General features: G+C 39.9%; 1 protein-coding gene and 2 non-coding genes across 13 annotated transcripts in view; all 3 read left to right on the top strand.

The window, feature by feature from the left end:
- The window catches only part of CNOT1 (CCR4-NOT transcription complex subunit 1), a 60,851-nt gene that overhangs the window by 28,118 nt on the left and 18,523 nt on the right, over positions 1-14,210 (top strand). For 5 of the 11 annotated variants that reach the window (XM_075510414.1, XM_075510405.1, XM_075510404.1 and 2 more), the window contains 13 exons: positions 76-226; positions 1,585-1,786; positions 2,213-2,359; positions 4,295-4,419; positions 5,279-5,565; positions 6,916-6,994; positions 8,240-8,470; positions 9,816-9,956; positions 10,850-11,029; positions 12,103-12,219; positions 12,632-12,742; positions 13,335-13,412; positions 13,733-13,910. In XM_075510414.1, coding sequence (XP_075366529.1) covers positions 76-226; positions 1,585-1,786; positions 2,213-2,359; positions 4,295-4,419; positions 5,279-5,565; positions 6,916-6,994; positions 8,240-8,470; positions 9,816-9,956; positions 10,850-11,029; positions 12,103-12,219; positions 12,632-12,742; positions 13,335-13,412; positions 13,733-13,910 — 2,027 coding nt within the window. The remainder of the gene's footprint in view (positions 1-75; positions 227-1,584; positions 1,787-2,212; positions 2,360-4,294; positions 4,420-5,278; positions 5,566-6,915; positions 6,995-8,239; positions 8,471-9,815; positions 9,957-10,849; positions 11,030-12,102; positions 12,220-12,631; positions 12,743-13,334; positions 13,413-13,732; positions 13,911-14,210) is intronic. The other 6 variants (XM_075510409.1, XM_075510415.1, XM_075510407.1 and 3 more) reach the window with 3 other exon arrangements.
- Positions 542-677, top strand: LOC142414204 (small nucleolar RNA SNORA50). The gene has a single exon (XR_012776989.1). It is a non-coding gene; the product is annotated as a small nucleolar RNA SNORA50 (small nucleolar RNA).
- On the top strand, positions 11,553-11,691 carry LOC142414203 (small nucleolar RNA SNORA46). Its single transcript, XR_012776988.1, has one exon. It is a non-coding gene; the product is annotated as a small nucleolar RNA SNORA46 (small nucleolar RNA).

The following is a 14,210-nucleotide window of genomic DNA, read 5'->3' as shown; positions in this document are numbered from 1 at the left end:
TAGGAAAACCAAATAAGTTAGAGGCCTTAGTTTCATGAATGTTATATGGCTCACTAGCCTACTTCTCTGTTCTAGGAGTGTTTCTCAGGAGCTCTCAGAGACGATACTCACCATGGTAGCTAACTGCAGTAATGTCATGAACAAGGCTAGACAGCCACCACCTGGAGTCATGCCGAAAGGACGCCCACCCAGTGCTAGCAGCTTGGATGCCATCTCTCCTGTACAGGTAGACAAATAATGTGCTGCATTTTTAGAAGGTGATGTTAGCATGAGTTCTGCTGTGCTATTTGAGCTCTTTCAACAGGACTAAGTAAAACATCATCCGGCTCCCTTAGTTTTTGTTTGCATGTCTGGATAACTTATAACTACAGAATAATGCCTGAGGATTGTAGTTCAGAACTGTCTTTCACTTCACAAATGTCTGTAAGAAGTAACTGAGGTATAGCAGAATGGGAGCACTGAAGAGGGATAGTTTTGGTTTATTTAAAATAACTGAGGGTTTCTTTTAAAGTGCTAAAATTTACTAAGACTTTTGAGAATTAAGCACTGCCTTTGAACCTGATGTGTCTTGTTTGTAGCTTCACGGGCCAAGCAACAGTGCTAGAGCATAAGGACTTGTTATAACTGGGGCTCTTCAGCTCTCAACTGAACTGCTCTTTTAAAAACAAGGTACATTTAAGTTACTCCCTGCCACTCATCATCCCTTCCTCCTCTGGGAGCAACACATTACAGACAGGTTTTGCTTCTAGCAATTACATTCGATGGCAGATTTTAAAATGGTAAAAACTTTTTCACATGATATAGTGGCAATTCAGCATTTAAGAATCTCTGAAGCATCAGTAGATTGCATAAACTAAAGACAGGGAGCAGTTTCCTTGTAAATTGTTACTGTATTGAAGTTGCTCGTCAGATGTACCAAATATCTTGGCAACCTGCTGCAGATAAGTGATATGCACAAATAGAGCAGCAGATGTTAGTCTGTAGCCATGCTATCTTTTGGGTAGATACCACAGTTTTCTGCTGTTCCTAGTCAGGAGCTCTTAATTTATTGCTTTGTCAGCTGGTATTGTGCCTTCCCTCCTACTCATCACCCAGGTCTTAATGCTTTTTGTTGCAGACTGCATTCAGGTATTTAGCTGTGGAAAGTGGGCTTAATGGGATCCTTCAGACAGTCAAAAATACTCTGTAAGCTTGATATGAAATAGCTTTTAAGTCTTGGGGTGAAGTCCGAGGTCGCAAACAGCAGAGCGTAAACAGCTCTAGTATAAAAATCTACGCACCGCTGCTTATAAGTGTTTACTGTTGTGTTGCACTTAACTAGAGACTATGGAACAATGAACCTTTCTGTAAAACCTCTGATAGAATAAGAGTTTATGGGATTATAGAAGAAAAAGTGAAATCACAATTTGTAGACAAACTGATCTTTTGGGGTGATCTGGATGACTTCAGAATTTAAAGTAACCATGCAGAAAAACTAATTTTAGGAATGTTTTTATATGTAGCTGCCTTTATACAAAACCTGCCAAAAGTCAGCTTGGTTGCCGTTTATGGATGTCTGTGTATAATCTTCCTTTCTTCATTCAGATCGACTCGCTTGCAGGAATGGCATCTCTTAGTTTAGGTGGCTCAGCTGCTCCTCATACCCAGAGCATGCAAGGCTTCCCTCCAAACTTGGGCTCTGCATTCAGTACTCCTCAGTCACCAGCAAAAGCGTTCCCCCCTCTTTCCACCCAAAACCAGACAACAGGTTTCAGCGGCATTGGAGGACTCTCTTCACAGCTTCCAGGTACTGCTGTATGGGTGGAGTGGTTTGTATTTTTAACAGGTCAGAGCTAAGGCACTGTTATTGCCATGGTTGGAAATACTGGACAAACAGTTGTGTGTTGTGTGGGAGGGAATTATACAGTCCTTGCTCCTAAGTCACTGCTGAAACAGCACTTCAGAATATTACAGCTACAGTAGGTAAAAAGTCTGAGAGTAAAGAGGGTGAGTGTTTTCACAGATTTCTAGCAGCATTATTTTAGGTTGGAATAGAGGTGAAGAACTGCTTGAGATGAAACTGCTTGATACTGGATAGTTATGAGGCTGTATAGCTCTGAGTTCTTGGAAATGGCAAGTACTGGGAGTGATAAGTGCATACTGTGAAGGGTGCAACTGAGATGGCCAGTTCTTGCTTTTCAGTAGGTGGTCTTACTACAGGCTTGCTTTTCAGTAGGTGGTCTTACTACGGGTAGCCTAACTGGCATAGGAACCGGAGCCCTGGGCCTTCCTGCGGTGAACAATGACCCATTCGTGCAAAGGAAGCTGAGCACATCTGGACTGAACCAGCCTACATTCCAGCAGAGTAAGATGAAACCTTGTAAGTGGTAGTGTTGTCTGTGGCTGTGAAGTGTGAATGTGGTCTGCAGTTAATCTGCATTTCCTTCAGGGGAGGCTTGGGTTTGTAGGTGGTAAATGTTAGAAATGTGGCTCTTGTATTATGCCATTAGTCTGAAAAAGGTGCTTCTAAACTTCTATACTAAAAGCTTGCCAAGTGGCCTGGGGTGGGGGTAAAAAAAAGCTGTTAGTGTAAAAATATAACATGTTACTGATTTGCATGAACAGTGTGTTTTTGTGTCCTTTTTTGTCGTGCTGTGTTTTGTGCTGTGTCGTGCCGAGGTCAATTGTATGAGGTTTAACAAGGCCAAGTGCAAGGTCCTGCACTTGGGCCACAGCAACCCCATGCAACGCTACAGGCTTGGGGAAGAGTGGCTGGAAAGCTGCCTGGCAGAGAAGGACCTGGGAGTGTTGGTTGACAGCCACCTGAATATGAGCCAGCAGTGTGCCCAGGCGGCCAAGAAAGCCAATGGCACCCTGGCTTGTATCAAAAATAGCGTGGCCAGCAGGACTAGGGATGTGATCGTACCCCTGTACTCAGCACTGGTGAGGCCGCACCTCGAATACTGTGTTCAGTTTTGGGCTCCCCACTACAAGAGGGACATTGAGGTGCTGGAGCGTGTCCAGAGAAGGGCAACGAAGCTGGTGAAGGGTCTGGAGCACAAGTCTTATGAGGAGTGGCTGGGATCGTTTAGCCTGGAGAAAAGGAGGCTGAGGGGAGACCTTATTGCTCTCTACAACTACCTGAAAGGAGGTTGTAGAGAGGTGGGGGTCGGTCTCTTCTCCCAGGTAACAAGTGATAGGACAAGAGGAAATGGCCTCAAGTTGTGCCAGGGGAGGTTTAGACTGGATATTAGGAAATTTTTCTTCACCGAGAGGGTTATCAAGCATTGGAACAGGCTGCCCAGGGAAGTGGTTGAGTCTCCATCCCTGGAAGTATTTAAAGGACGTTTGGATGAGGTGCTTAGGGACATGGTATAGTGGTGGTCTTGGTAGTGTTAGGTTTACGGTTGGACTCGATGATCTTAAAGGTCTTTTCCAACCTATACGATTCTGTGATTCTGTTTTGAACAAAAGCGTTGTCCTGCTCTTTACAGAGAATTGTATGTATCTGGTAAGAGGGTGGCTTTTGTTTTCTTTGTAACGAGGTTAAACAAAGCTACCTGGGTAAGGTCCTGTTGCAGCAGAGAACTTGACAGGAGAAGCAGTGAATTGGACTGCAACATTGGAAAAAAATAAGACTAACCTAAGTTGGTGGGAGTGTGGTTTTTGGAAGGAATAATTTGGTCCCTAACACTGAGCCATTATCCTTAACTCATTTATGCCTCTGAAGTATGCTCACAATGAAAAGTTTACACAATCAAATGTTTGCTTTAGGAAGAATAGCCATATGCTAAACCTTCAGCATTGCTATTATTGCATATTTCACTCTCCTTTGATAGCTCCTCCATAAAAGCAAAGTTACTGATTTCTACAGATGTACAGTAGAGGTGGCTGTAGTGACCATTGGTTTATATTTTTGGGCTTTTGAGCATTCAGTATAATCTTGGTTGAAGCTCACTGTCTGACCTGAAAGTTTGTGTGAAAGTTTGTCTGCATGTTAGTGTTGTGTAGCATGCTTTATTCTACTCTGTTTTGCATTGCATTCAGTTGAGGTTAGCTTGGGATGCAGTGGGTTTGAGGAATATGACGGTATGAGGTTACTTCTGTCTTAGGATTCTGTTCTCTTGCATAAATATAACATACTGAAAACAGATTTTTAAATAACAATTCCTGTCTACTAGACAGGTTAAATATCCTGCTTTTCAGGAGAACTAGCAGGTTTTGTATGGGTTGGTGGAAGAGTTGAAAAGGACTAGATGAAATCCTGACTGCCTGAAGTTGTTCTGAGCATGATACCTCTTCCCTTTTTTAACAGCTGACTTATCTCAGGTGTGGCCAGAGGCTAATCAGCACTTTAGCAAAGAAATAGATGATGAGGCAAACAGCTACTTCCAGCGTATTTACAACCATCCACCACATCCGACCATGTCTGTAGATGAGGTGAGTTCCCTTCTGTAGCAGTTGCATCACCTGTCCAGAGACTTGCTGTAAAGTTGATAGTAATTATTCCTTCATGTATTAGTTTTAGTGGAAGATAATAAAGGGCTAGTGGTAGATGCTTACAGCATTGCTTTTTTGCTTGGTTGAAATTCTGTATTGCTAAGGTGGCATGCTCTCAGAGTAAACTTGCAGCTGATCATTACATTCAGCTTTGACTTCTGTGGACTGAAGACTTCAGGTGTCTAATTAACACTCCTAAAATGATGCTAAGTGGGAAGAGTTCAATGTGGAGTGGAAGCTTGTGTATTCAAAATAAGTCCTAAAGTGTGCCTTTAAACAGTCTGTATAAATTATACTTACCTTGAATATATTTGTTTTTAAAGTATCTAAAAATCACTACAACTTCTAAATATATAAAGGTGACCTAAGTTCTACCTTCTGAGCTTCGATAATTATTTTGGTTAGTCTCTATGAGAGTAATTATCAGTCTGATGTACTTGCTCTTTGAAGTACTTCAAATTTTCTTTAATATATTAGTGTGGCTATAAATTATGGAAGACACTGAGCATTAATTTTCATTTTTCTAGTCTTGAAGCAATGGAGTAGGTGGTCACAAAGTTTTATGTGAAGACAGTTACTTAAAAGAAAGGGGAGAAAACTAAAGTCTGAAGAGGAAGCTCATTGTAGTGATGTAGTGTCTACTGGCTAAAATGAGTTTTTCTTGATCTGCAGTTATTTTGCAGTCTGCCTTGTGGTAGTGCAATTTACCTTAGTAGGTGCAAGCACTCTTGAAACCTGAAGGTGCAGAAGGGCTGAAATAAAGCAAATCTGTTGGTAATGATTTCCAATTTCTTTGCAGGTCTTGGAAATGCTGCAGAGGTTTAAGGACTCCAACATTAAACGGGAACGAGAAGTCTTTAACTGTATGCTGAGGAACTTGTTTGAGGAATACCGTTTCTTTCCCCAGTACCCAGATAAAGAGCTGCACATAACAGCCTGCCTCTTTGGTGGGATAATAGAGAAAGGACTGGTCACTTACATGGCATTGGGCCTGGCCCTGCGCTATGTTCTTGAAGCCTTACGAAAGCCTTTTGCATCCAAAATGTACTATTTTGGTATTGCTGCACTAGATAGATTTAAAAATAGGTGAGTGTAGTTTTTTGTAATACTTGTAACAGTACGTGTAATGTCTTGTTAACCTTGAACCTGCTCTAATAATTATGCAGTACAAGAGTGCTTATATGTGTTAGAAATTTACACATCTCAACTTCAGGGTTACTTTAGATATATGCTGAGCTGAAACAAAATGTGCTAGTTAAAGGGTGACTTTTTAAAAATCAAAATGTTCAGTGCAGTACCTGTATAAATGTGGGACAAACTGAGATGCTGAAACTACTTAGTGGACTTTGTTTATAAAAATAACTCAGTGAAGTGTTGACTTAGATTAAGTTGTCAGCCTGTTAGAAATGGGGTGAATGTCATTACTCTTTACAGGTGCATTCTAATGGAGTGCTATTTGCACTATTCATTACTGAAAGTCTGGCTAGGAACTAAGCTCTAGGACTTTGGTTTTACACAGAAATCTCAAGTATGGCAAAAAATATCTCAAAAGTTTCTCAAAGCTTTTAATGGATTGCAGATAGAGGAAACTCTCAAGGCAGGCTGCAATAGTAGGCAGGATTGTACACCCATGGGAAAGATCTCCATTTTGGAAGAAGATACCAGAACTTGAAAAGTATTAGAAAGCTTCCTGGAATTATTTAATCACTAGGAGTGTTTGGGCTTGAAGTGTGGACTCATAAGCAAGGAGCACATTATCTTCCGTGGAGCACGTTACCATCTGTCATTCTCCTTTTATAGTTCATCTGCCCTGCAGTATTTCATCTGTAATAAAAGCTGTTGCTTGCAGCATTCATAGTTGGATATTGTGTTGTGGAGTTAGCTGAACAGAATGAATAAAAACACTTAATGCTGACATACTTGAGACTTAGCCACCATCTTAGTCCTTCTCTTAAGAATCATTTTAAGTGGGACCTAAAGATTTTACTCTCCATGAGTAGTAACAGCATCTGGCATTCATAAGTAGAACTAAAATAATTGGTGTGTGTAGATGAAGCTTCTGTCTTGCGTGTTAGGGGCAGTCTGTGCTGTTTAAAATACACCAAGCCAGACTACAAATTACTTATCCAATAATCTTACTGGAACATGGAATATAAATGTAATTGTGTGCTCAGTCAGAAGTATCGAGATGTAGGATAAGATGAGTTGCTGTGAATAAACCTTGTGTTTTGCTGTTAAATGAATTCATTTCAAATGGGCTTTGCAACAAAGTGCTTTGTAGAAAATGCTTTGTTTAGCACAGCTGCTGTAAGCAATCCAGAAGTAATTCTGTGATGCAGTATGGGAATGACATACCAGTGTTATATTTGTATTTCTCTGTAATACTGTTTTTGATCTGGGCTTATGCTTCTGACTAATGCGTATTTTGTCTGACAGATTGAAGGACTATCCCCAGTATTGTCAGCACTTGGCTTCTATTAGTCACTTTATACAGTTCCCGCATCACTTACAGGAGGTGAGTGTGTTCATATTGGCACACTAGCTTTCTATGATTTTAAATTCTTTTTAGCAAATTCCTGTTTTCCTTTGGAAAAATAGTCTCACCTGTCACAATTTTGGACAGTGTACATCCACAGAATCAAATGCCTTTTCTAAAAGGTTTTGCTGTGGGATGAGGTGGGCAGATGAAGGTGGTTATCTGGTACCTCTTCTGTTTCCATAAATCTGTTTGGGTTGCTTATGTTGAAGTAGCTGCCTGAATATAACTGTATGATCAAGCAGTGCATGTGGCCGTGCACAAAGGTTTTAAAGTGCTTCAGTGGATTCATATTGCAGTCCCTTAAGGATTTGGAGTTTTCTTCTAAAATAGAGGGCATTCAGCTAGGTTTATACAATTTCATACTCAGACCTGCTAAATTAATCCAGGTAAAGTTGAGAAAAGTTTCATTCCTGAAGGTCAGATCAGTCATGGAAATACCCTGTAGTCCAAGGAGTAAAAGCAGTGTTGATCATACCGTGTCTGCCTCGAAGGTGCTTTCATTGATAGAAATACAGAAAAGCTAATCCCAGCGGTAGAGCTTGAGAGCGTAATCTAAATAAGGAAAAATGTTTAGCTCTGACATTAAGGTAGAGAGGCCATCTACCCAAAGTTGCCAAGTCCAATAGCAGCCTCTCGTACACCTTAAATGACAATGTATTGTCTGATGTTACCAATTTCTGGGTAAATGTATTGTAGTGGGGAAGAAACTAACTTTGTACTGTGGAGCTACTTTAGAGGATGTAAAATCTTAAAGCTGGACGTTTCAGAACTGTGTGTTTGCTTATTGTGAACTTCAGACCATTTCTATGTAGCTGTAAGTCCTTGGGGAAGATTTCTTATATGCTTTGTAGCTAGTTTCTGGATACTCACACATTTATCTTAGGCTCTTCCCCTCTTTTGCTCTGCTATGCCAGGCCTCCAGGGATGGGGATTTCTGGGTAGTGCTCTAAAATTTTAAGGATGTCGAGTCTTTTGATGCTTGGCATCAGTCTGTTGAGGTTAGAGGTAGAGCTTGAGGCTCCTCTCCAGTAAGAAAGAAAGTAGTGACAAGATGTGCTTTATAAGGGTATTCAACTGTAGCTTGCAGATTTCCCTTAATGGCATTATTGTCAAGTATTTTAAAGATTGTTGGCAAACCTTTATACTGGTCATGCTAAAACTCAGCCCATAGTTCTGTTGCAGTGTGTGAACTTTTGTACGTGCTTGTTTACCCTGTTTTAGTACATAGAATATGGACAGCAATCCAGAGATCCTCCTGTGAAGATGCAGGGTTCAATCACCACCCCTGGAAGTATTGCACTTGCCCAGGCTCAGGCCCAGGCCCAAGTTCCAGCAAAAGCTCCTCTTGCTGGCCAAGTCAGCACTATAGTAACCACCTCAACCACCACCACTGTTGCAAAAACCATTACAATCACCCGACCAACTGGAGTCAGCTTCAAGAAAGACGTGCCGGTAAGCGTTCTGTGACTCCAGTGACCTTACTGGAGAAGCAAAGGATTTGAGTTGCTGATCTGTGTTGAGTACATGGAGACAAAATCCAATTTAATTTCTTTACTACAAGTTTTCAAAGTGTGACCCATATTTGATATCTAAAGCATATAACCTTTTCAAATATGACCAACATTTTTGTAGAGAAGGCATTTTTTATCATGAAACTATAGAATTACTATGGTGTCAAGTAGAAATGTGTTTATTGAGGCTTTAATTATCAAGACAAATAAAGAATCATCACATCTGCTAATGACTTGCAGTAGGACTCTTGAAATCGTTGGCAGCTGCTATTCTGTTTGGGTCTTGAGAACACTTACTGCACACTGAATTACATTTGTCCTAGCAGTTTTAACTGCATTAAGTTTTTCAAATCTTTAGTCACTTATGTAAACACAACTCTGAACTGCTAGCCAGAGTTATTGCAGGGTTGGCAGATTGGTAGTACTGGCTATTCCACAGAAAGTGTTGGGGCACGCTTGGTCCCATGTGTAAACTGAGGATGCATAGAGCTGTTACTGTATGATAACTGATGCACTGTGAAGTCAAGCCTGTCTTGCTTCCTGTTACTGTCTCTGTATAATTCTCTTAAAAGCAGCTCCTCAAACTAAAGGAGGTGAAAGCCAAAGATAGCTGAAAGTTGTGAACAACTTGTTCATAGTATAGCTATCAATGTCTTTCATGCCTCATTATGTCATGTAGGTAGTTGTTATTTTGAGGTGTTTATATTGTCCAATTTTAAATTCAAGTCATGATTGACGTTTAAAACGGTATCTCCTTTCCCTTTAATTGCAATGTACTAGGTGCTAAAGCCCTTGGGTTTAGACCTGCAGCTGTAGGGACATGGGTCACATTCTGTTGACTTACAGTTGGCATGCTTTCTCAGAAATGAAGCTATGTAATTTCTCCTTCCCAATTCAGCACTGAAGTGCTCCTGGAGACTCACTAGTGTACTAAGTACTGCTCTCTGTTGTACTGTGATTTTTCTCAAGGCTAACAGTGTATGCAGGCTGTTAGCCTGATGGGTGCCATTGCAGTGGCACCTATTACATTTGAATGTAAATGCTAGAGGTTTTTTGTACAGCAGCATTCTGCTGCATATTGATCATCGTTTGTAGAGTGTAAAAAAAAAAAAAAAAAAAAAAAAAAAATCACTTGGCTTCATTAGAGTGCTGCTGAAAATGAATCTGAGACAGTAGATATCACCTGACAAAGCTCAATTCTTTTTTTTGCTTGACAGAACAGAGCAAAAGTTTCTCTTGATGTTGCCTCTAGGTATTGTCTTGTTAACTTCTTGTTCTCCCTCCAGCCTTCCATTAATACTACCAACATTGATACATTGTTAGTAGCAACAGATCAAACTGAGAGAATTGTGGAACCTCCAGAGAATGTCCAGGAAAAAATTGCTTTCATCTTCAATAATCTGTCTCAGTCAAATATGACACAGAAGGCAAGTATGGAAGAACACTAGTAAAATAAGAACACTAGTAAAATTCATTTTTTTTTTTTTTTTAATATACTTCTGGAAATCCATTCTAAAGTGATGGGTGATGATGTTTCTGCAGAAATTCCAACTTCCAAAAAATTAGGGGGGAAGAAATAGTAGTTCTCAATACATTCTACTTGGACCACTTTGAAGATACAATTTTTCAGGGGAAGGAGAGGCAGGTGAAAGCAAGCTATTCTTAATCTTACTTTCTTCTCCTAGTTCCCTTGTTTCCATGTAGCCAAATCCTTTATACTAAAGTATTAGAGGTCTGTAATGCTTTGTTTTCAGGAAAGCACTTCTAGTAGATGCCTGGAATAACTGCTGCATAGTCCTTTTTGATGTTTTTGTCATTTGAAAGGACTGAAAAATACTAATGCAAGTTTCTGAAAAAATGCTAATACAAGTTTGTTCAAACGTTCACATCATAAATGGGCTGGGTACCATTTGATATTGCAAAGTTAAGCTGATGGACTCTTGTATTTCAAGCTGAAATTCAGGGAATTTTTTCTGAACTAGCAGAAATCTGCAGTACTGCTGCCACCTGTGCTGTCTTGTGGACAGACAGCTGTAACATAAGATGCCAACACTTATTCTGCAATTATCTGGTAAAAAGCTGAGAAGTGGGTGAGAGGTAAACTGTTGTGCCTTGCTTGCTTTGATTAAGTCCTTACTGGTTGACCAGATCTTTGGATAATGAGACACTGAGTTCAAAGCTATTTTTAAAAAAAAAAATTAACCTTAGTGTAAAAAGCAATTGACTGAATATGGCTATGTTGGTCAGAGTTGACCCCAGAAGTCTGTGGTCATCTTCTCATATCTTCTGTGGTGTGCTTTTTCCTCTGATATGGAGACAGGTTGAAGAATTGAAGGAAACAGTGAAAGAAGAGTTCATGCCTTGGGTATCACAGTATCTTGTGATGAAGAGAGTCAGTATTGAGCCTAATTTTCACAGCTTATATTCAAACTTCCTTGACACACTTAAGAATCCAGAGTTTAATAAAATGGTTCTGAATGAAACATACAGAAATATCAAGGTGAGTAGTGCAAGTTTTCTAATACTTAGGTAGATTAAAGATTTAAGTGTGCTGTTCTTAGGCTGTTTGCTTCCTATGTTGCTGATCTTCAAACATGGAATATCATTCAAAAATCTGCTTGCTAGCTTACAATTGAACTAGCAGGTTATCTCTATGAATATTAGGATTCTTCCGTTTTCAGTCAGGAATGTACCAAAGACTTAATTTGAATTGAATAATGAGAGAGCACATCTGTGTTTTAATTCATTTATGTAGGTGGACTCTAAATTTGTGAGGCTTGCAGATTATAACCTAGGGGAAAATTGCATATGGTCTAGTTCTTTTGTGCGGGGAAAGTATAAAGATAAGAAAACCTCACTCTGCTGTTTTGGTCAAAGAAGAATAAAGGGGAAGGGGAGGATTTAGAAAGTGGAGTGTAACAACCAAAAATTCACTAGGAGGCCAAAATAATGTGAAGGGGAGGAGGAGGAGGGAGAAGCTGTAGGTCAGAAGAGATGAGCAGATGAAACAAGTTTGTTAAGCAAGCACTATTTTTAAACCTCTTGGTGGAATTTCCTGACCACCATGGGTTACGCTGTAGTGCAAAAGAATCTCCTGGCTCTTTAGAGCGTAGCTGATCTTGCTCTGTTCAGCTGATGCTCCTCTGAAGCTAAGGAACAGAACTAACAGCAGAAAGCTGTGACATGATTTAAGTCTTGAAATAAGAATTAAATGGTTTCCCAAGAAGTGCAAATTGTAGCCTTCAGGTCTTCGAAGAAGTGTTAAGTGGAAGCATTGCCTTCACAAATTGTACTTTACTAAGTGAGTAGTCATAACAGTCTTGACAGAGTAACTGGTAAGGTCTGGAGAAGTGTAATCCTCTCTTTGATCCTCTTGAAAGAAAGGAATTTTGAAATCGTTACAGGGCAGATTTATGGGGTGCCGCCTTGAAGGCTGCTCTTGAGTATCTCTGTGACTGAAGCTCAGAATCTAATGTTCTAAAATTTTATGTCTTAAGTCAGATCAGCTGTTGGATTTGGTTTTGAGTCTAATTATCTTCCAGTTGTTGCTCGAGTTGCCTTTTTTTTCATTAGGTGCTACTGACATCAGATAAAGCTGCAGCCAACTTCTCAGACCGTTCCTTGTTAAAGAACCTTGGTCACTGGCTGGGAATGATTACGCTGGCTAAAAATAAGCCCATCTTGCACACGGTGAGCTTCTGTCTTTACAGATTTGCTTGGCATGAATTGTTATGCTGTTATGCAGTAGCATAGGCTATTTGGGAAATTTTATCACTTTGCTGGTGCCTCTCCTGTGTGCCAAGTACAAAGTATCGTTCCAGATTTGGTCATTTAAGACTTCTAAATATTTTTTTTTTAACCAGAAAAGTTAGTAGTTAAATTCTTGCCAAAATAAATTAATTAATCCCATGTAAAAATGTATATCTGTAAGTCTTTGTTCAAAAAGTAACTGCTGCTTAGCAGTCTGTAAATTCAAGGACAGTCTTGACTCAACTTTTCAGATATGTCCTATAAGGCAATAGCATGTAAGTGGAATTTTTGCAGTGTGCTTGCTGTTTTCTCCACCCTCTTCCCCTTTTCAATTGTTGATGGTATTTTTCAGGATTTGGATGTGAAATCGTTACTACTGGAAGCATACGTTAAGGGACAGCAGGAATTGCTTTATGTAGTGCCATTTGTTGCCAAAGTTTTAGAATCCAGTGTCAGGAGTGTGGTAAGTGACTTTGTGCTGACAGAATTATTGCTCAAGTGGCAAAATGAATCTTGCGGAAAGTAATTAGCTTTTTTTACAAAGTGAAAACTGATTGAATTTCATGGAGAGACAGCAAAGGGATGTAAGGGCTTAAAGTGAAGGAGTTCTGTTTTGAGGGAAAGTACATGGCCCCTGCATTTTTGCAGTCTAAATAGGTGGTGGTAGCTGACTGTACTGTGGTATCCCTGAACAGAACTCTATTGAGAAATGGAAGAATGCCATTGAAGACGTTCTAGGATCTATTTATTCTTTGATTTTTTTTTTTAATTTCCCCCACCCACCTTTGACCCTGATCAGCTCTTGTCAGTTCTGCTTGACATAGAACTGATCTCTCAGGAGTACCAAGTCATTGTGTTTCCAGCTTAATGTTCAACTAGCATCCTAATCTAGTTCCAGTCAAGCAGAGTACTAAATTCTACCCTAATTGCAGCTGTACAAACTCTTCCACAGCTGTATGCACACATAGCTGTTCATGTTTCAAAAATTTCCAGTCATAAGTTATCCAAATGATTCAAGAAGTTTGTGTAATACTGCTCTTCTCTTTCTCTTGTAGGTCTTCAGGCCTCCAAACCCGTGGACAATGGCCATTATGAATGTTTTAGCTGAGCTACATCAAGAACACGATCTAAAAGTAAACGTCTGTTTTTCTTTTCTATACCTACTGAGTGTGAGGTTTTCTTGACATACCAGTCAAGAAGGATGTTGTGAAGGACCAAATTTCACTTCTAGCTTCTTTAGCATGGGGAGAATTGGGCATTGCTTAATTTGGTAGAACTTGGATGAAATTATTCTTCTAGGAGGTCAGCATGCAAGACATTTGTCTAATCCTCAGTCACTATCAAAGTCTCTAAAAGGCATGGGGTTAGAATGGGAAGCTTAGAAGTTGAGTGGCCCAGTAAATGTTTTGGGTATTTTCCTTGTGACATAACCTAAACTAGAATTGTTGTGCAGTTGAATCTGAAGTTTGAGATTGAGGTGCTCTGCAAGAATCTTGCGCTAGACATCAATGAGCTGAAACCTGGAAGTCTCTTGAAAGATAAGGATCGTCTGAAAAATTTGGATGAGCAGCTGTCTGCTCCAAAGAAGGATGTGAAGCAGCCAGAAGAGCTACCACCCATCACAACAACTAGTAAGTACATTTCAAACAGAACCATACTATACAAGTTTTAATAAGACGGGTTATGCTACCAGAACCATACTATACAAATTTTAATAAGACAGGTTATGCTATTGCAAAGAAGAATGTGAAGCTACATACCCTACTTTAACATTGCTGAATGTTTGGGAGCACTTAGATAGTTTTGTAATAGAAGTAAGTGTACAGAGTTTGGAGACAGGAAGGGAATGGAAGCCATCCTGAGGACTAATTCTACATGTGCTGTGTGTAGCTACTCCTTTGTGAAGTAGGATGATCTGTTAACAAGACATC

This window comes from Mycteria americana, chromosome 8, assembly GCF_035582795.1.
Source record: "Mycteria americana isolate JAX WOST 10 ecotype Jacksonville Zoo and Gardens chromosome 8, USCA_MyAme_1.0, whole genome shotgun sequence".
NCBI classification, from domain to species: domain Eukaryota; kingdom Metazoa; phylum Chordata; class Aves; order Ciconiiformes; family Ciconiidae; genus Mycteria; species Mycteria americana.
Note: the sequence above shows the minus strand (reverse complement) of the source record. Positions and strands in the feature narration are given on the sequence as shown.